The sequence below is a fragment of the Schistocerca serialis genome, chromosome 12 (assembly GCF_023864345.2).
Source record: "Schistocerca serialis cubense isolate TAMUIC-IGC-003099 chromosome 12, iqSchSeri2.2, whole genome shotgun sequence".
Classification (NCBI taxonomy): domain Eukaryota; kingdom Metazoa; phylum Arthropoda; class Insecta; order Orthoptera; family Acrididae; genus Schistocerca; species Schistocerca serialis.
This window is the reverse complement of record NC_064649.1, coordinates 166,707,575-166,728,294: the sequence shown is the minus strand read 5'-3', so window position 1 is coordinate 166,728,294 and position 20,720 is coordinate 166,707,575. Positions and strand designations below refer to the sequence as shown.

The following is a 20,720-nucleotide window of genomic DNA, read 5'->3' as shown; positions in this document are numbered from 1 at the left end:
GGAAACTTTACTTCTGATAATAAGTCTCCACTCACGATGACATGTCAAATCCTACCGATTGGGAAATTAACAGCTTTCAAGATGCCACTGAGAAAAGTGTGAATCGGGCTTCACACGATCGACGTTTTGAGAATCTGTGCCGAGTGACAGCCATAGAGATAATCGTTCTGTTCGAGATACCTCATTACATTTTAGCTCAGAATATGTTCTGAGATTCTGAAACAGTACTATGTCAATGACATTGGCCAGTAGCTTTGGGGATCATGCTGCTAAACTTCCTGTACATGGGTGCAACCTGTGCTTCCTTTCAATTAAAGGATACGATATTTTGCTCAGGTGATCTCAAGCACATTACGGTCACAAGCACGGATAATCCCACTCCTGCTGATAGGGATTCCATCAGACACTGGCACCTCCGTCAATTTTAATGTGTACCAGTTGTTTCTTAATGTGACTGATCCTAATATACAGGGTGTTCCCTTTATCTGATGACTGCCTGCTCGGGGTATTGCTGGCTGGACACAGAAGGTGCACCTGCCGGTCAAATTTGTCCCACGTGACCGCAGTATGGCCCCTCTTTTTCTGTGGGTTTTAACCTGAGGGCCATACGGACATACCCGCCTCTTAGGCTACTGTCATTCGAGCTGTGAAACAGCCATCATGAGTGTAACAGTGAAGTTTGTGAAAGCAAAAATGGCAAGAGCAAATTATTTAATTCCACAACGAGTGTTTGTTTACGATTCGTATGTGTGAACAGAGTCCACTCCTACTGTTCAGAGATTTTGAGCAGAAGTTTCCGGATGTTCGAGTTCACAAATTAGTGAATAAATTTCCTAAAACGGGAAGTGTCAAGAGAAGAAGCGTAAATGACGATGTAGTGTTCACAGGAGCTCATCTCGATGGCGTCGCATACTGCCTGGAAAAGTACCCTAAAAAGTCTCTTAGACGTCTTTCACAGCAAACACAAATATTGTGCACCTCTGTACAGAGAGGTGCTAAGCTGCTTCGGCTAAGGCCTATAAAGTACCAGTAGTACAAGAACTTCGACCCAATGTTCCTGCCCACAGGGTTAAGTTTTGCGAAAGAGTTTTAAAACTAGTGCTTCAAGGTGAAATGGGTCCTTAATTCGTTCTGTTTTCAGATGAGGCTTGGTTCCATTTACACAGGTATGTTAATTCCAAAAGTTGTAGACACTGGAGCACAGACAGACAGACCTGTTGTGCTTCGTGAGAAACCCCTTCGTGATCAGAAAATAGGGGTGTGATACACAGTGATGACAGAATAATAGGCCCAATTTTTTTAATGACACTGTTACAAGTGAAAGGCATGTGTAAAACATTTTGTAAAATGTAAACTTTCATAGCTGGAATTGTCACAAGTAATAAAATATCCCGAGCTATTACGCTGCGGTCGAAGAGATTTCACTAGTAACAGCGGATGAAGACAGTCGACAATGGCCAATTGCGCTCAAGTATTCGAAACGTGACGTCACGCCACTGCGTGGAAGCTGAATTTTGCTATAGTCAGTAGCAAGCCAGGGTGTGAATCACACATTCGACGAAGCTATGATCCCCCTTGAAAATGTGCTCTGCAGATGCGGTTTTAAAGTGATATCCCTTCAACCACAGAATAATAGCCCAGATTATTTTATTAATTGCTGCAAAACATTTTGTGACCATTTTAATGAACTGAGTGAAAGAACAAAGCATCACATTTTTTCAACAGGATTCGGCAAGGGCTTATATGGCCAATGTTTCTCCGCGCCCAATTCACGATGTGTTCCATGAAAGACTGATTAGTAACAGTGAAGTACTGATTTAACTCCAAGCGATTATTATTTGTGGGGTGCACTGAAGGACAAAGTGTACACAACAAATCCTCACACAATAGAGGAACTCAAGGATAATATCTGTGAATCAATTAATTCATCATCTCAGAGAGAATTACATCATGTAATTAATAATTTCTTGAGTAGATGTCAGAAATGAGTGGAAAATAATGGCAGGCTGTTCCACCATCTCCTTGCATGATATGAGTGACTAGAAATTTTATTTGCTTATATTTTAAATGTAATCACATTGTACCACAGCCATAGACTGGCAACATGGCATCTAATTGCCGGGCAACGGAGTGCTCGCTGCCCGGCATCTACTACAACACACAGGTGGTCATCGGATAAATAATGGCACACCCTGTATATTATTCATCTCTGCAGTGCTGAGAAAAACTAGGGTAATAATCATGGATCTTTGTTTGCAAAAGGAAAAAAGAATAGTTTGGTACCAAATTTAAGCATTTCTGCTTTAGTTTCCTCGTCTCAGAATTAGTTACTGTCAATCCACAAGTGTCTAACAACTAACTTTCTCTCTTCCTTTTTTTCCTTCAAGAAGGAGAGAACAAAGATTGTTGCTTTGCTTCCATTCAGCTGTGTTCATTATTTTAATTTATTTTTTATTGATTTCAAAGCCAACATGGCTTCATTTTCAGGCACTTTAGCAATGCGATATACCACTGCAAGTATGTACTAACCTAATGACAGTCCTCTTGTTCACAGTGGTTAAATATTTTCAAGTTTTTAATATGTTTGGAGGCATTAATAATGACATCCCAGCCCATAATTCCAAATTCATCTAGGGATCTCTATACTGTGTGTATTAGAAAGTGAGTGACCAAATTTCACAGACTCCAAACTATTTGATACTATCACTGAGCAAAATTGATGGGTTTAAATCATATTCTTCATTACCCCAAGTTTTGCTTAACAGAAATCACATCAGCTGCTATAAAAGACAGGTCCGATTGTAAAATTCACAATTTTTTAGATGGAAGCTGCACATTTTGTTCCAGTCTAGTGAAAAGTAGTAACTGGAAGTGGGCACGAACATATTTGAGCTGCACAGTCCGCCCCTGGGCAACCAGAATTTTCCAGAACATCAGAACAAAAATGAGGGCAAGCAAAAATGAATGAGTATGTGCTCATGTACAGAAGTAAAAGAGTAAGAAAGAAAAGTAAAAAGATCAACAATATGAGGAAAAGATAGATCACTACTTACTGGTGGAGGGGGGGGGGGGGCAGAAGAAGAAGAAGGAAAAAAAAAAAAAACCACACACACACGATTGCCGTTTCCGGCAGCTCGGACCAGAAAGTCAAAAGCTGTTGTGCAAGTGTCTTAACTGTGCCTGTCTGTAATTTAATGTGTCAGCCTTACAGTATGTAGAAATCTATCTTTCCCTTAAACTGTTGATATTCCAACCCGGAGTTTCCACTTTTGAAGGTAAAAACGTCACTATACGCACAAGTGACACAGAGTACAAGTCTAATGCTGAAGTAATTTTCATTAATAGAGCGTATGAATGCGCACGCACACACACGCGCGCACACACACACACTCACACACACACACACACACACACACACACACACACACACACACACACACACACACACACACAAGAAAAATCACATTTACACAAAACACTCAATCTAATAAATATATCAGACACAAAATAGATCTTAGCTCCTTTACAGGACACTAAAATGAAGTCCATTTTAAATACAGAATCAGAATACTCCAATGATCTAAGCTGAACTAACAGTGTGTTCAAATCTAAAGTTTCCCATGTCACTGTACAATATAAGAAATAAAGGTATCACCTAACAGTATTTTTTGATAGCAGAACAATTCACATTCTATGTATTAGTAGGTTTCTTACCCTATATGGTAATCCTTGTCAGCCCACAACTCCATCTCTTGTGACAGCCTTCTCCAACGGTGGCACACTTTCTGTACCACATCCAGTAGGTCACTGAAAGATACGTGTGAGAAAATCGTTACCAGTATCTCGTCAGGCAAGTCGTCAATGCCTGCACGACACAGTTTGACATCTTCACCGGCCACGTGGCATCTGCCACTGTACTCGGACTTCGAAGCCATTGTGCTGTCGAGTGTGCCTTCAAACCACAGAGAGTTGGATGTGCTGGGAGAGGAGTTGTCAGGTGGACGCCTGTCAGATATGATGGCAAGCACTGGAAGGAAAAAAAAAAAAAAAAAAAAAAAAAAAAAAAAAAAAAAAAAAAAAAAAAGCCACAGAAACCTATACTTATACGAATATGAAGATTTCACCTAATGCCATTATGTTAATGCAATGAATAATAGCAACAGCACGCCAACATCACCTGGCAGCTGTCCTCATAATCACTTCTTACGAGTGAAAACATTTAAGGACACATTAACAGTGTGATACAGTGCTGACAGACCACTGACATAATTAATGTGGCAGACATATATGCCCATTTAAAAAAAAAAAAAAAAGCCAACAGTTGACATTACAAACAACACTAATACATTAGCAAAGTAAAATCTTGTGGAATTAATGGAATTTCCATTGGCACAGAGGACCTGGAATACTTTAAAATATCAGATTACAATGGCAAAATAGTGCTCTCGATCAGGAATGTAAATTTAACTATGTAATGAACAAATTAAAAAAGTACAAATCCAGGATGTAATAATGACAATATTGTGAAAAGGGTAGATTACTACCCACCATGCAGTGGAAACGTCCAGTTGCACAACAAAGGGACTGCTCACACACAAACACGACCACCGACTGGCTGCCGTGGCCAGGTTACGAGCGACAGCAGATGATGGGAGAAGCAATCTGCGTGGTGGGGGTCAGGAAGAGGCTGGAGCAAGTAACTGGAAGGATAGCAGGGTAGGAGTGACGGTAAAGGGCCGCTCGCGTGAGCATACAGGAATGAGAACGGGGGTAAGGTAGGGCAGCTAGGTGCGGATAGGAGGTTAGACAAAAGGGATGGGAAGCGGAAAAGGAGAAAAGTAAAAAGACTGTCTGTGTTTGTGGAATAGAGGGCTCTGTAGTGCTGGAGCAAGAACAGGCACAGGACGGGGGGGAGGGGGGGGGGGGGTGAAGAAAAATGAATAACTAAGGTCAAGGCCGGGACATTTCTACAAATGTAAGATGTACTGCAGGGAGAGTTCCCACCTGCACAATTCAGAAAAGCTGATGGTAGGAAGGATCCGTACGGCACATACACTGTGAAGCAGTCACTGAAATGAAGAATGTTGTTTTGTGCAGCATATTCCCAGCCACAGTTTGCCAGTGCCCATTCGTGCGGACAGGCAGTTTGTCGGGGTCGGATAGGGGAGTTCGACATCGGTCTTTGGTCGAGGGTTGGTGGCGAAGAAATGTTTCCACTGTAAGGACAATGTGAAGGAGGTAAAGTCAAAAAGTCCAGCACGACTGAATTTGAGAACAGGGCAATAGGTAAGTCCGTTGGAACGAATGGATACTTCTGTGGAACTAAGGCTTTTGGAGTAAAGGTACCTGATGGTGTTTCACGTCTGTTTAGGTTCTAGATTCCGTACGGTGGTGAGAGCGAGTTTTTACCAACCACCTGCAATACCTGGACAGCAGCTACCCATACCATACGTACCGAGAGGTTCCTTCTATAAAGCCTACCCTCCACGAACGTCACATCTGTAGTGATGAGCCGTCCCTCTCCAAATATACGATGGGCCTCACTGAGGCATCCACAGACCATAATTACCCTCCCAACCTTGTACAGAAAGAGATCTCCTGTGCCTTATCACTCCAATCACCCACCACCTCCTGAAGTCCCATTGACCACCCACAGAGGAGCATTCCTCTTGTGAATCAGCATTACCCAGGATTGAAGCTCATTCTCCGCCAGGGTTCCGACTACCTCTCGTCATGCCCTGAATTGAGAAATATCCTCCCCACTGTCATTCCCACCCTTCCCACAGTGGTATCCCAAATCTATACGATATCCTTGTCCACCCCTACTCAACACCTGCTTCCGACCTCATGGCTCACATCCCAGTGTCAAATCTTATTCACCATGTCAGATTTTGATGAAACTTGGATAACAAACATATTGTTGTTGTTGTTGTGGTCTTCAGTCCAGAAACTGGTTTGATGCAGCTCTCCATGAGCTGTGCAAGCTTCTTCATCTCCCAGTACTTACTGCCACCTACATCCTTCTGAATCTGTTTAGTGTATTCATCTCTTGGTCTCCCTCTACGATTTTTACCCTCCATGTTGCCCTCCAATACTAAATTGGTGTTTCCCTGATGCCTCAGAACATGTCCTACCAACCGATCCCTTCTTCTAGTCAAGTTGAGCCACAAATTTCTCTTCTCCCCACTTCTATTCAGTATCTCCTCATCAGTGATGCGATCTACCCATCTAATCTTCAGCATTCTTCTGTAGCACCACATTTTGAAAGCTTCTATTCTCTTCTTGTCCAAACTATTTATCGTCCATGTTTCACTTCCATACATGCCTACACTCCATACAAATACTTTCAGAAACAACTTCCTGACACTTAAATCTATACTCAATGTTAACAAATTTCTCTTCTTCAGAAACACTTTCCTTGCCATTGCCAGTCTGCATCTTATATCCTCTCTGCTTCCACCATCATCAGTCATTTTGCTCCCCAAATAGAAAAACTCCTTTACTACTTCAAGTGTCTCATTGCCTAATCTAATTCCCTCAGCATCACCTGATTAAATTCGATTACATTCCATTATCCTCATTTTGCTTTTGTTGATGTTCATCCTATATCCTCCTTTCAAGACACTGTCCATTCCGTTCAACTGCTCTTCCAAGTCCTTTGCTGTCTCTGACAGAATTACAATGTCGTTGGTGAGCCTCAACATTTGTATTTCTTCTCCAAGGGTTTTAATTCCTACTCCGAATTTTTCTTTTATTTCCTTTACTGCTTGCTCAATATACAGATTGAATAACATCTGGGATAGGTTACAACCCTGTCTCACTCCCTTCCCAACCACTGCTTCCCTTCCATGCCCCTTGACTTGTGTAACTGTCATATGGTTTCTGTACAAATTGTAAATAGCCTTTCACGCCCTGTATTTGACCCCTGTCACCTTCAGAATTTGAAAGAGAGTATTCCAATCAACATTGTCAAAAGCTTTCTCTATGTCTACAAATGCTAGAAACGTAGGTTTGCCTTTCCTTAACCTATTTTCTAAGATAAGTCATAGGGTCAGTACTGCCTCATGTGTTCCAACATTTCTACAGAATCCAAACTGATCTTCCCCGAGGTTGACACCTACCAATTTTTTCATTCATCTGTAAAGAATTCGTGTTAGTATTTTGCAGCCGTGGCTTATTAAACTGATAGTTCGGTAATTTCCACATCTGTCAATACCTGCTTTCTTTGGGATTGGAATTATTATATTCTTCTTGTAGTCTGAGAGTATTTTGCCTGTCTCGTACATCTCGCTCACCAGATGGTAGAGTTTTGTCAGGACTGGATCTCCCAAGGCTATCGGTACTTCTAATACAATGTTGTCTACTCCCAGGGTCTGGTTTCAACTTCGTCTATATGATACTGCGTGAAGAGTTTGATTATTTTTTTTAGGTCTTTCAGTGCTCTGTCAATTTTATTAAAATCTGTTGACCCATTTTGAAAATACGGCAATGTAAAGTTGTCTTAAATCACCAAAAAACACTAAACTGCCATAATTTCCAATTGCTGTAGCAGCTCTCCTAATCAAGCTAAAATCGTGGGAGAGGTATCATTTTGCAAAATTTTCCATGAGCTTTTCTTTGATATAGAACACAATATGGGTTCAAGATGATTTTTTTAATTTAAATGAAAATTTAAATTTTTAATTTCTCAAAAAGAGCATTTTCAAAAAATTGTATGTAATACTCCACATTACTATGAATGAAAACCACCAGTTTGCTTTTGTTCTACAGTATTACTTTTATAATGTTAACTGGTTTTTGACTTACAAGGCCATCAGACATTTACTGAGTGTTGTCACCAAAGAAGTTACAATGTTTGCAAATTACATCATAAATGAAGTAACGCATCTAGACTGATGCAGAAACATACAGTAAGTAATATCTTTGACAGCGTGGTGGTAATACAATGAAAAACGAAAAAATTGAACAGTAAATAAATAAAAATGGAGTAGACGGGAAAAACTTTAACACAAAATAGGAACAGCATGCCTAATAACAGTTTCTATTAATAAACAAAACTAATAAAATAAAATTAGTACTTGACAAGGCTACATCAGGAGGTACAAAACATGGAGAGTGATACACAAACCAATTAAAAGAAGAAACAATTATCAGTGTAGCTACAGAATACATAAGAAAGTAACATCAATAAGATAAACAGAAATAAATAAACGCAGGAAAATGGAGGAGTTTGAGAGAACATACATTAAATGCAATCTTTGAGAGTGTGGTGGTATTGCATTATAACATTAACATTATATTCAGAACTGTGGCTATGTAACAGTTTGCATCAAATAAATGAACCAAGTAAAATATAAACAATATTTGATGGGACAGCTACAAGAGGTGTTAAATATGGACAGTAACACGAGTACCAGTTAAAAGAAAGCCTTAAAAATTGAAACTAGTCCATATGGAATACACAAACAACTTCAATACAACAAAAGAACTCAATGAATACAGGAAAGTAGGAACAGATAGTGTGGGAAGTAAAGAACAACAGAGATGATTGTATGAAGTTCAGGAGAGCGGAAGTGTTGAGCTGTGTCTGGTCATTTAGGATTAGATCTGGACTGTGAGCTAGATGTCTGTTGGTTTCCAGGGCTTCCAGCAGGTTGAGTTTATGGCCTTTGTTGGCTAAGTGAAGTACACGGGACACTGGCTGGTAGTTGTGACCCTCACTCATTACATGCTCAGCAAATGCGGAGGCAGAAGTCTGCAACCTCCAGCTGTGTTCATGTTGAGTCAGCCTAGTTGCTATGTCTCTGCCTGACTGACTTATGTAAAATCTGTCACATTCGGAACAGGTGATTTTGTATACCCACTGTTGGCTAATAACTGGATCTTATCTTTGGTATTAAAAATAGACTGCGTTGTTGTGTTCTTAACATATTAGGAAAACCTATACTTGTAGGCTTTCAGTGCTTTGGCTACAATCTGTGATACCTCACCTAGATATGGAAATGTACATCGTTTCTTGCAGACAGAGGATGGGAAAGCAGGTGGGACATAGAGGAGAGGTATAATTTTCAATTTTGTTTCCTGTACAAGATGTGCTCAATAAGAACTGGAATGTAGCCATTGGCTGTGGCAATAAATTTTATTGTATCTAACTCTTCTTTAAAATCATCTCTGGACATAGGGATGGGTATGATATGGTGAACCACTCAGTGGAAAGCTGCATGTTTGTGAGCTATGGGTTGTTGTGAGCAAGAAGGTATTACTATGTCTGTAGTTGTAGTTTTTCTATAAATTTTGAAATAATGTGTGTGTGTGTACTGATGTCAATGGTGAGACCTAAGTAATTTATGGACTTGTTGCCAATCTCCATTGTTAATTGAATATTTTTATGTCGACTGTTTGGGTTTTTCAAAAATGTATTGAGTTGTCTTGTCTACATACACATGTAGATGACGTCATGTGTTCATATACATTATTTCATTCTTAATGTATCATATTTAATGTTCACACACACATTCCAAATGTCACTAGTAAAACCTGATTTAAACAGTCTGTGTTTCAAGACTGAACTTTTTGTTAAATGCTTCTTTTGTTTTTACAGTTTCATCCCCAGGAATCTGACATATTCTTCCTGTTGGTGTTACTCGGTTTACCTTGCAAAGAGTATCATTTATAGATAACCACAGATTATTTGGTTTTATAGCATATGCATAAGACAGTGACAGGCCACCTGGGTGAAGGAAAGTAACTTTAAATTCAACAAGATCTTCATCTTTTGTTAAAATATAAGCTAACCACCATTTCTTGTCATAGGCAACAGTAACATTAATGTCTTTCACAGTTAGTTTTTCTGGTGATTTTGTAATAGTTTCAATAGTATATTCTGTTGTTTCTGAAAATCTCTTTACCCAATATTTGTGATGTACTTGACGCAATCAGTACAAAAGCACGTAACTTCTGTGTCCCTTTTAAGGAAACAGATTGACTACAGTGCTCTTCCAGAAATCACTGTTTTAATGCACTCTTTGTGTGTTGAAATTTCAAAGTGTACAGATGTAATACTTTTTTACTGCCCAATCAAAAAGTTGTTGCAAAGTAAGAATTTGGTTGTCATACAGCCACTGCAGACTTGCTTTAATTGCTAATCTCTTAACAGTACCAACGACACCATCACAAGGTCCTTTCCCACAAGCAGTGGTAAAAAAATGCCATTCTGTTTCAATTTCAATATCTTCTTTGTGGAAGCATAAGTTTACAAATCTTTTTATTCTTGTTCTGGGCTGCATTGCCATCTGAAAAGTAGTATATCTTCCGTATATCAGTCTGAAATTTTGTTTTTAAAAACTGAATCAGCATTTTTTTAAGAACAGTAGACTGCTATGGTATTATGTCACAATTTCAAACTGTCTAGAGCATAACTCATGTGCTGTTTTGTTCCCTCCTTTGTAATACACTACAAAGGGGTGCACTGTTGCATAATCGCTTGACCAATGATAACCCATGGGCCTCATATTGGATCACAAAAGTGTAATTCCCAGAGAAGTCACAATTGTCCTCATTCGAGTTTCCTCGATTTCACTAAGAAAAGAGCTTTGTTGCTTCAATAGAAAATTGTGGAGTATCAGTGTAGCCAGTTTTTCAGAAAGTAATTCAATGAACCCTGATGAGATCTTCTGCATTATTTGTAAGTTGCATCTGTCTACTGCAACCCCCTGTCGAAAAGTGATATATTCGACCACATTAACAAGTGCACTTTTCAGGTTTGTTTATTTATTATATAACTTCCTGGGCAAGAGCGACCATTTCCTATCGTGCAGTGGAATGATGCTGCGTTGCACATTACTTTTGCCAAACAGTGTTTATAAGACGCCAATTCTCTATTGGTTAAGATACTGAGCTTAGCATTTGCTATCATTAGTTTCATGTTTTGATGTGAAGTGCAAACACATACTGAGCGTGTTCCACTACAGCCAGCTATAATGCACTGTTTTGGGCACAGTTCTGCAAATTTGGAAACCCAGTCTTCACTGCTCGAAATTTAGCTTTGAAACTTTTCCATATGCTTCTTTTAAACTGCACAAAATAAGTCTTTAAGATACTACTGTTCTACCTCTATCATCTCCCTTCACAGTTGCAGTCTCCTTTCCTGGCATTGCTCTGCTTATCTTGCCATTTTCATTAAAATAATTGCACAACTTCTTATGATAAATTCTTTCCTAGTTTTTGATCAGAACTTTCTAATATACCGCTTTCCTTCAAAAGCCTTTTTGCCTGGCATACCACGTATCTGGGAGCATCAAATTCACACATTATCTTCTTAATGCGCAAAGGTTTAGACAAACAAGTTAGTAGCATTACTTTCTTTTTCCTGCCACTTGAACAAAAATCAGGTATCAGGTTCCCTATTACAGACAGTTTCAATGGCTCTCATTCATTTTCTAAGGAATTCTCTGCATTAGCAAATAACTTCTTTTTTAAGTGCTAACTCAACGGTTTTTAAGTTTTTGTTCGAATACTGCTTTGTCTGAAGTTTTGTACTATGTACAGGGGGCTCTCCTAACTTCTGAAGAGACTCATTTAGTGTCTCCACAACAGCTAAAGGTGGAGGAACATAGCTCGTTTCATCATCATCCGAAGCTTTTCTACAATCATTATTTTCTTGAATATTTGCCACTGAACCAATCTACTTCTTACAACTATCACAAACTTTTGATATCATTGGGATATTAGGGGACATCCCACACATCCATTCAAGCACATTTCTTATTCCCTTTATGTTTTCACTGAATTTTATATTATTCTGCTGCTAAATATGCCTGCCCTGTTTGGTACAGTTCTGTTCGTGGCAGGCACGGGGATGTTGCTAACAACGAGGCATGTAGAATAACATCAGGGTGCTTGAGAGCAATGCCTGACTACAAACTCTACATCCTGGCTGGGGTAGGGCCACCACACATCGACGGGAAGTTTCCGTGAACACAGAGAGAAACAAAGTGGAACTAAACGCTGCTTACTTGCTGTGTGGACATCGACCTCCCCAAGTACACTGAAATCTAGGAAGAGCTTTCCAAAAGTTTCCGTCAAAGACAGTAAATCACCTTCAATTCCACAAAAAAAAAACCCTATGGACAACCAGAAAAACAGATATTGTGTCACAGATCCCACCTATGGAGGCGCCCCCCCCCCCCCCCCCCCCCGGCAAAAACGCCCAATGGTAGTCCCTCCACAGACTAAGAAATGGTGTTGGTAGAACAAAGGATAGTATGGCCAAATGGAATTACCTTGGAGGCCCACATCAACGTTCTGCTAATGTGAAGCAGAAACAGGCTACCAAGCACCTGTACAACTGTCCTCAGAGCCAGGTTTCCTGCATGCTGGAGGACCTGATGTGGGCCAGGGACAATGCCACTGAGGTCGCTAGTTTTTGATTTGATTATATTTAGGGTTTGTAATCTATTCATACATAACTATTATTATTTTGCTCTATGTGCCTCACATTCTTTCTGTATTTCCTTTGTATAAATCAAATTTAAGTATTTGGCCTGCTTGTCCATTTTGTTTATTTTTTAAAGAACGATTTTGACTCAAATAAATAAAAACTGAATGATTCTGTTTTTCAAAGGTTTGCAACATTGTAGTGTCTAATATCTTTCCTCCTTACCCATTGTGTAATAAAAATTTATAAATGTTTATGCACAGAACACTAAAAAATATACTGAAATAATGAGTAACGACTTAGGTAATAATTTTGTGCACTAACCAACCCCTTCCTGGCAGAATAAACAGTGTACCGGACCGAGACTCGAACTCGGGACCTTTGCCTTTTGTGGGTAAGTGCTCTACCGACTGAGCTACCCGAGCACGACTCATGCCACGTCCTCACAGCTTTACTTCTGCCAGCAGCTCATCTCCTGCCTTCCAAATTTAACAGAAGTTTCATATCGGCGCACACTCCGCTGCAGAGTGAAAATCTCATTCTATTAACACATTAATCACCAACACATCACATCCAACTGCCTCTAAATCAGCATGAAGACTTGTAGGTTTCAAGCAACTGAATCATGAAAGCTACAGACTCAGTTACAGATGGCTTGACCCTGAACTGGCCCAGCAGGGCCTGGACAGCTACAATAATAGCGGTTAGCTATTTATGATTGGGGCAGAAATTCCAGTTCTTGATTCCAACAGTCTGTTCATTTTTACATATAGTAATCAAATCTTAAATATTACAGATACAGATTACAACTGTATTAAAGACGTACTGTTAATACTTCTCATAAAATAATCACTCAGCATAGTCACTAGAGACTTTTAAACATATTATGAATAAATTTATGAAAAAGTGTAAATTTAGTAAATTTATTTACTGGTTAATTATGTATTCATCACATCTACAAATTTTATAAAAATGTCATTTTTTAGTGAAATGTGAATTTTTGAAACTTCATAAAGGTGTGAACCCACGACAGTCCCACTTTCATACTTAGAGAATTAGTTAACAATCATATGAAGCATTCTACATAATTTCTTGAAAATTTTTGGAGATGCACTTTTTGAGAAATTTAAGATTTAAATTATTATTCAAAATAAAAAAAATACCTCTAACCTATATTGTGTTGCATATCAAAGGTAAACTCATGCAAAATGCTAAAAAATGACACCTCTCCCAACATTTTAGCTTAATAAGGACTATTGCTACAGCGATTTGAAATTATGGCTGTATAGTGTTTTTTGGTGATTTTTGAAAACTTTAAATTGCCATATTTCCAAAACGAGTCAGCAGATATTAATAAAATTGGGCATTTCTCTTCGTCTATAAGTAGGCTTGCTTTACACCAACTTTCATCAAAATATGAGGTGGTTAGTTAAGATTCATGTTAAAAATGTGTTGATTTCACATGGAATGACCCCAGCAACAGACCCAGATGCAAAAGCTGTCTCATACATCCTCCCACTGTCTGCTCCAGTCCAGCCACAAGCCTCAGCCACGTGATCCACAGGCTAAGCTCCAACCACTGTGCCGCATTCTGTGTCAGCGTAACAACTGACAAGCCACCTTTCCGTACAGACGGCTATCGACCAAATTGTGGCCGAGAAACAGTAGGGTCGCTCAGTTGCCGAGTGTGCTGCCCGACCTGACACTCTTCGTTTCAGTCACTGCTTCACAGCGTGTGCAATCTGAATCCCTTCTACAAACACCAGCTTTTCTGAATTGCACAGGTAGAACTCTCCCTACCGTGTATCCTACATTCCTGTAACCCTCTTGGCCTCAAACCTTCCTTAGTCACTGTCCTTCACCCACCTATCCCCTTTCCCATTCCCACTCCAGCACTACACAGCCCTGCATCCCCTCACCCTCTAAACTGCAACTAACTGCCCTACCCTCTCCCCAACTCATCCCTGTATGCTCCCACCATCCCCCCCCCCCTCCTGCCCTGCTAACCCTCCACCTCCCCACCCCGACCTCCTCCTCACTCCCACCACCCAGACTGCTTCTCCCATTACGCACTGTCGCTCGCAGTCTAGCCTCGGTAGCCGGAGACAGTGGTCGAGTGTGTGCTTGTCGTGTTTGCGTGTTCTACTTCAGGTGAAGGCCTTTGGCTGAAAGCCTACTCGTCTAGCAGTCTTTTCTCATCTAGCAGTCATTTCTCGTGCCTTCCTGTGCCTCGACATCTCCCCTGTATGGTGAATAGTAATCTATTGTTTTGATAATATTGACATTATTCTATCCGGGATTGTCCATTGTTTGATCAGGAATTTTGTCGAAAAAGCTGAGAGAGAAACTGGTCTGAAAATTAAGGGTTCTACGGAGTTTACGAATACTGATTTCGGCACATTTTTTGGTGTAAATTGGTAACCCATCAAAAAAGCACCATGTACACACCACAGCAAAATAGAAGAGGTGGAAGGGAAATGTGCACCTCAGTTGAAACTGCGGATTCAACGATTTCAGAACTGTCCAAACATTTCCAGACTGAAGCAGTTAACATGGCGGCTTACGTATTAAACAGAACTCGTCTGAGTCCTAACGGGGCAAAACTCCTTTCGAAGCCTTTTGTGGCAGATAATTACCCTTAACTGAAAATATTTGTGGTTTGTGTGTGTATCCTTATACCCAAAGAAGAGAGATTAAAACCAGATCACGAAAACATTAATACGTTATTTCTGGTTCGTGATGACATGAAGGGGTACAGAATTTTTACAAAAAGGAAACTGAGATGCATCGAGCTTTAGTTTCATTGCCACCAGCAGTATCTGAAAGAGAGAAGAAAACTGAAGTTATAGTAATAGAACCACATGGAGTTGGTTGCAATGAGGAGAATATAGATAAAATTTCATAATTAGGGGACAGAGAGGAGAAATGAGAATTGAAGTAGTGGAAGAAAACAGAGGTTAGCTTAGAAATGAACAATAAATCAAAAAAGACAGAGAAATCAGAAATTTCTTTTGAGGATGAGAGGACATAAAACCTGAGACCCAGAAGGAATATTAAATGCCCTAACTACTTAGAGGATTATGAGTTAGGCCCATTGACTGCACTGAATGATGATCACCCTAGCACCTACGCTAAAGTGACGTCTCGTAGTGAGGCTGAAAATCGGAAAGATGCCGCAGCAAGAGTGCTGCGAGCCCTGGAAGAAAATAACCGAAGGGATTATATATATGTAAGCTAAATGTTTGTAATACACTAAATTATTGTAATGTTATTGACACTAAGCGAGTTTTTACGTGAACATAAGATACGAAACAATGATGTTTCTTATAAAGCTCGTCTTGTAGCAAAATTCGGAAATACACAGTCACTTTGCAAAATTAACATCAGTGAGCCTTTTTCTGAGTTTCTGTAATGAGAATAACTTTACCGTCTATCAACTGGATGTTTGCAGTGCTTTTCTCTATTGAGAAGACAGTTGGAGAATTATGTTAAATTATCTACTGAAAGTTAGAATACAACGAATGGTAAAGTTTGTGATCTTAAAAAGGCTCTGTATGGTTTAAAGGACCGACTCAAAAATTGGTATGTTAAATTCCACACAGTAATAATGGGCTTAGATTTGTAAGAAATGATAAGTATTTCTTGTACATAAAGACACAAAATAGCCATAAGAGACTTGTTTACATTGATGATCTGCAGATAGCTTCAGCTTCTCAGGGTGAAACTGATCATTTAAAGATTTTATTAAGTGATAATTTTAAAATCGGGGATTTAGGTCTGATTAGAAAGTACTTGGAAATTAATATTGTTCAAAATTTAAGAGACAGTACTATTACTACTTGCCAAAGTGTCTACCTTGAAAAATTAGTGAAAGTTTCTGATATATTTGAATATATTTGAATAAGGTTTCTGATATATTTGAGTGTAATTCTGTTTCAACTACCATGGAGGAAAATTTTGATCAATCTACATCTTTGTGGAGTATAGATGTAGTATAGACAAACAACCAACAGGTGCATGGCAAAGGGTACTTTCCACTCTACCAGTTATTAGGATTTCTTCCCATTCCATTCAAATAAGGAGTACAGGAAGAATGGCTCTGTGTGTGCAATAATCAAACAATGGAAAATACAGGATGGAATGTAACAATATTAGGAGAAGGAAAGTTGCGTAGGGGATTGAATGGTGACTCTAGGAATATGCTACAAAGATTTTTCTTTTTTACTCTGTTAGCAGACTTTCTTGGGATAGTGTATGCCTATCTTCAAGAGTCTGCCAGTTCAGTTTCTTCAGTATCTCTGCAAGTCTCTCCCACAGATCAAACAAACCAGTGACCATTTGTACTGCCCTTCTCTGTATAAATTCAATATCCCCTGTTATCCCCCTCTGGTATGGGCCCTACACACTTAAGCAATGTTCTAGAACTCATTGCACAAGTGATTCGTAAGCTATCTCCTTTCTACACTGATCGCACTTCCCCAGTTTTCTACCAATGAACTAATGTCTGCCACCTGTTTTATCCATAACAGAGCCTTTGTGATCATTACATTTCAGAACTCTACCAAGGGTTTCGCGCACGTATTTGTAGGAGTTGGGTGATACCAATAGTGAGTGACTCATTGATACTACAGTCCTAAGATACTACATTTTTTCGTTTTCTGAAGTGCACAGTTTTACACTTCTGAACATTTAAAGCAAGTTACCAACTTTGCACCACTTCAAAAACTTATCTAGATCTGACTGAATATTTATACAGTTTTTTTTTTTCATATAGTACTTCAGTGTGTGTCAAGAAGCAAAAAGTCTGAAAATGGAGACATTGAGAAAAGCTGCATAAAATTAATAGAGTCATGATGTATGCCACATTATTTTCCTGGCCAAATTTTTGAGAAGCAATAAGTATTCTAAGCAGGTACCGATCACATGCAAGTGATGATTTATGGAATGCTCTAAAATGTGTGTTGCATTATATTGCGGGAACCCTAAAATAGTCTGTTACATGCCAAGGATAAATCTGTTATTAGGTTGTGTTGACTAATTGGACTTGTGACAGTGTATATAGAAAGTCCCCAAGTGGTTATCTTTTAAAGCTTTGGGTATTTAAGAAGTAACACACAGATTCTGTCATTAATGGATCAGAATCTATAGCCTTAAGCATGCCAACTAGTGAAACCTGTTGGCTCAGTAATTTGTATTGTAGTCTTTCTGCCTGTCAAAGAGCTGTTGTAGTTTATGAAGACAATATGCCAGTGATAAGGCATTGCAAGTACCCACAGTTCCATCATAAAATAAAGCACATAGATATCAAAATTTTATTTATGATGTCTCTGCTGAGGAAGTTCTGTTAAACCACATTAGCACAAATGAGCAACAAGCTGTTGTTACAACAAGCCAGTAGGTAAAACAAAACATGAAAAATGTAGTCTTGTTAGGACTTATTTAAAGCTTGTAATTTAGTTTTTGTAACACCGATAAGAAGGATGTTAGTGGTACAATGTTAATGTTGTTTAAAGACAGCAGCACTGTTTTTCTTTTGGTTTATGTTAATTTCCGTTTATCATTTGTGTGATTTATTGTCGTCCGCCGTTGAGTGTAAGTTATTATATATTTATCTAAACTCTTTCCAAACAGAAATATCAAGCTTCATTTACTACAACTAATTATATCATCCCACTGCTAAACGTCGCAGCAGCACTCTTCACACTTTGGCAGTCCTTGCTCGAAGATTATATCACACATCATGACACATGTCAAATTTAAATGTTCGTCACGGAACAGCACAACTGCTCACAAAAATTGTGCACCAAAAGGCCGAAACTAAACTGCGTTTCCTCCTCCTCCTTTTAATAACTTCTACGAACAAAGTTTTTGTCATGGGCCCTGTCTTAAGAGCTGTATACAATGTATTGATACATTAATGTAGTAAGATCTGACAGTACACGAATTCGAAGACGAAACTGAATTAATACATGTAATCGTAATAAGCAATGCACTTACACACTACGCAGTTCGCACGTGAAAAAAAAAAAAAACTGCACAGTGCACACAACCGCCTTGCAGTCCATAAATCCCCACACATCACTCCGTGACCCGACTGCCGGAACCCTTGAAGGAAACGAAATTGAACATCGAGAGCAAACAGGCACGATGGCGTCAAACTAAATACACAGCGTCGACACTGAAGTTTGTTACTTGTTTCAAGCAGCATTTCTATTTTTTTAAAAAAAGTTGCCTTGTTTTCCGGCTACTACTGATGATCGACGTTTGCAACATGATTCGAAACACGGAGGCAGGCATCCTTGGCAGTTCCGGTCCAGACCAAAGATCCGGCCACCTGCTTATATCACCACTGCTAGGCGCTAGCGTTTGTTTATGTTCGGTTGTGTGTAGTTCATTAGTTTTTACGCTTGGGTATACTGTTCACTGATGACGATATTGAAACGGAGCGGACGAGACCACATGTTTAGGAACACTGCTATCATTTGATGAGGCAGAGGAGTTCCTATGAAATGTCACACTATTCTCACATGACATACAGTAGACTGAAAACTGGATCAAGGCAGTCAGGGGCAGTATTACTTGATTTTCGAAATGCATTGATATAGTACGACATCGTTTCTTATAATCAAAGGAACAATCATATGAAGTATCAAGAGAACCTGATGGACGCAGCATGTTATCTTGGATGAAGGGTCATCGTTCGCAGGAAAACACCTGAAATTACTTCCACGTCTGTCGGTGTTGGGACCAACTAGTTGGTAGGGACCTTTGCTGGTGTCATGAATGAAATGTATTCGCAGTTGCGAATATAAATAATCGCCAGCTGCGTAATAGTTGGTAGGTTTGGGGTATAAAGGGATCAAACTACAGGGTCATTAGTCCCTGCTACGTAATGGAATATCGACGATAAAAATTTGTGCGGGACCGAGACTCGAACCCGGATTGTCGATCACGTTGTATATTAATGAGTTCGCTAACGATGTTTATAGTAAACTCAAGGTCTCTTTTTTTTTCAGATGACGCAGTTATCCCTAACGAATGGGGCCCAGTTACCGACAGTGAATAGGGCCTTGATTTTAGCGAAATATGCAAGCATTTATGATCTAGAATTTAGAGAGATATGACCTTAAAAATAAAAGTAAAATATGACTAAAACTGCGAGTACAGTACTTACCTTATAAAGTATTTGACACTAATTAGCACTTATTTTTGAAATCTCTGTATTTGTCTGAAAAAAAAGTTCAGTGAAAATAACACCACTTATCCAAACAATAAAACCATGTTTTTTTACTATTGCACACCACTTGTTTATAAAGTATTACAAATTAGTTAATAAATCGTTTCAATCATTAGTTCCTGCATAGTTGCACAGGATTCCCAAGTGCGTTATCACGTTTTGAAAGTACTGCAGTTGTTGAGGACAGGTTTTCACCTGGAAAAGCTCCACATCACAGGACATCAAAGGAGGTGAGGTGACTGCAGGCTAGCTTTGGTTCATTGTCTTCAAATTTTGTGGCATTGCCAGAAAGTCTGCCACTAATTTTGCACATTGTAAAATATCCGGGATTCTACTCGAGAACATTTTGCAATTTGGTGCTCACTTTGTCAGCCAGTAAGATCTTGATAAGATTTCAAAGTGGTGCAAATATTGACGACCTGAAATTTCCTGGTAGATTAAAACTGTGCCGGACAGAGACTCAAACTCGATCCCGAGTTCGAGTCTCGGTCCGGCACACAGTTTTAATCTGCTGGGCAGTTTCACATCAGTACACACTCCGCTGCAGAGTGAAAGTTTCATTCTATCGACAATATGCTTTAAGTGTTCAGAAACATAAAATTGTGAACTTCAAAAAACAAAAGGACGTAGTAGCTTGTAGGTTTAGGAAATGGAATTATCACATTAGCTCAGTCATTGGGAAAGCATGCGGCACACTTCGGTACATTGATAAAATACTGGGGAAGTGCTGTTGGCCCACAAAGGAAATTGACAGTATTCTAGGGTGGGCCGCATAAGTGATTTGTAGCAAAGTGTTTGGGACCTGTACCAAATAGGACTAATGAGTGATGCTGAATGTGTACAGTGGCAGAGCAGCAGGAATGGTCACAGGATTGTTTCATGTGGAAGAGTCACAGAGATGATGAAGAAACTTAACTGGCAGACTCTTGTAGATAGATATAAACTATCTTGAGAAAGCCTATTTATACGTGGCTTTAAGTGATGACACTGACAGTAAACTAACCTCCTATGTGTCAGTCCCACAGGCATCGCGAGGACAAGATTAGA

General features: G+C 39.4%; 1 protein-coding gene across 4 annotated transcripts in view; it reads right to left on the bottom strand.

Annotated features, from left to right (window-relative positions):
* Window positions 1-18,837, bottom strand: part of LOC126428312 (uncharacterized) — a 196,262-nt gene extending 177,425 nt beyond the window's left edge. The window contains exons 1-2 of one of the 4 annotated variants that reach the window (XM_050090244.1): window positions 18,434-18,837; window positions 3,715-4,027 (exon numbers count right to left, since the gene is read on the bottom strand). In XM_050090244.1, the coding sequence (XP_049946201.1) occupies window positions 3,715-4,027; window positions 18,434-18,644 (524 nt within the window). In that variant the 5' untranslated portion in view covers window positions 18,645-18,837. The remainder of the gene's footprint in view (window positions 1-3,714; window positions 4,028-18,433) is intronic. The other 3 variants (XM_050090245.1, XM_050090247.1, XM_050090246.1) reach the window with 3 other exon arrangements.
* Between the last annotated feature and the right edge of the window lie 1,883 nt (window positions 18,838-20,720).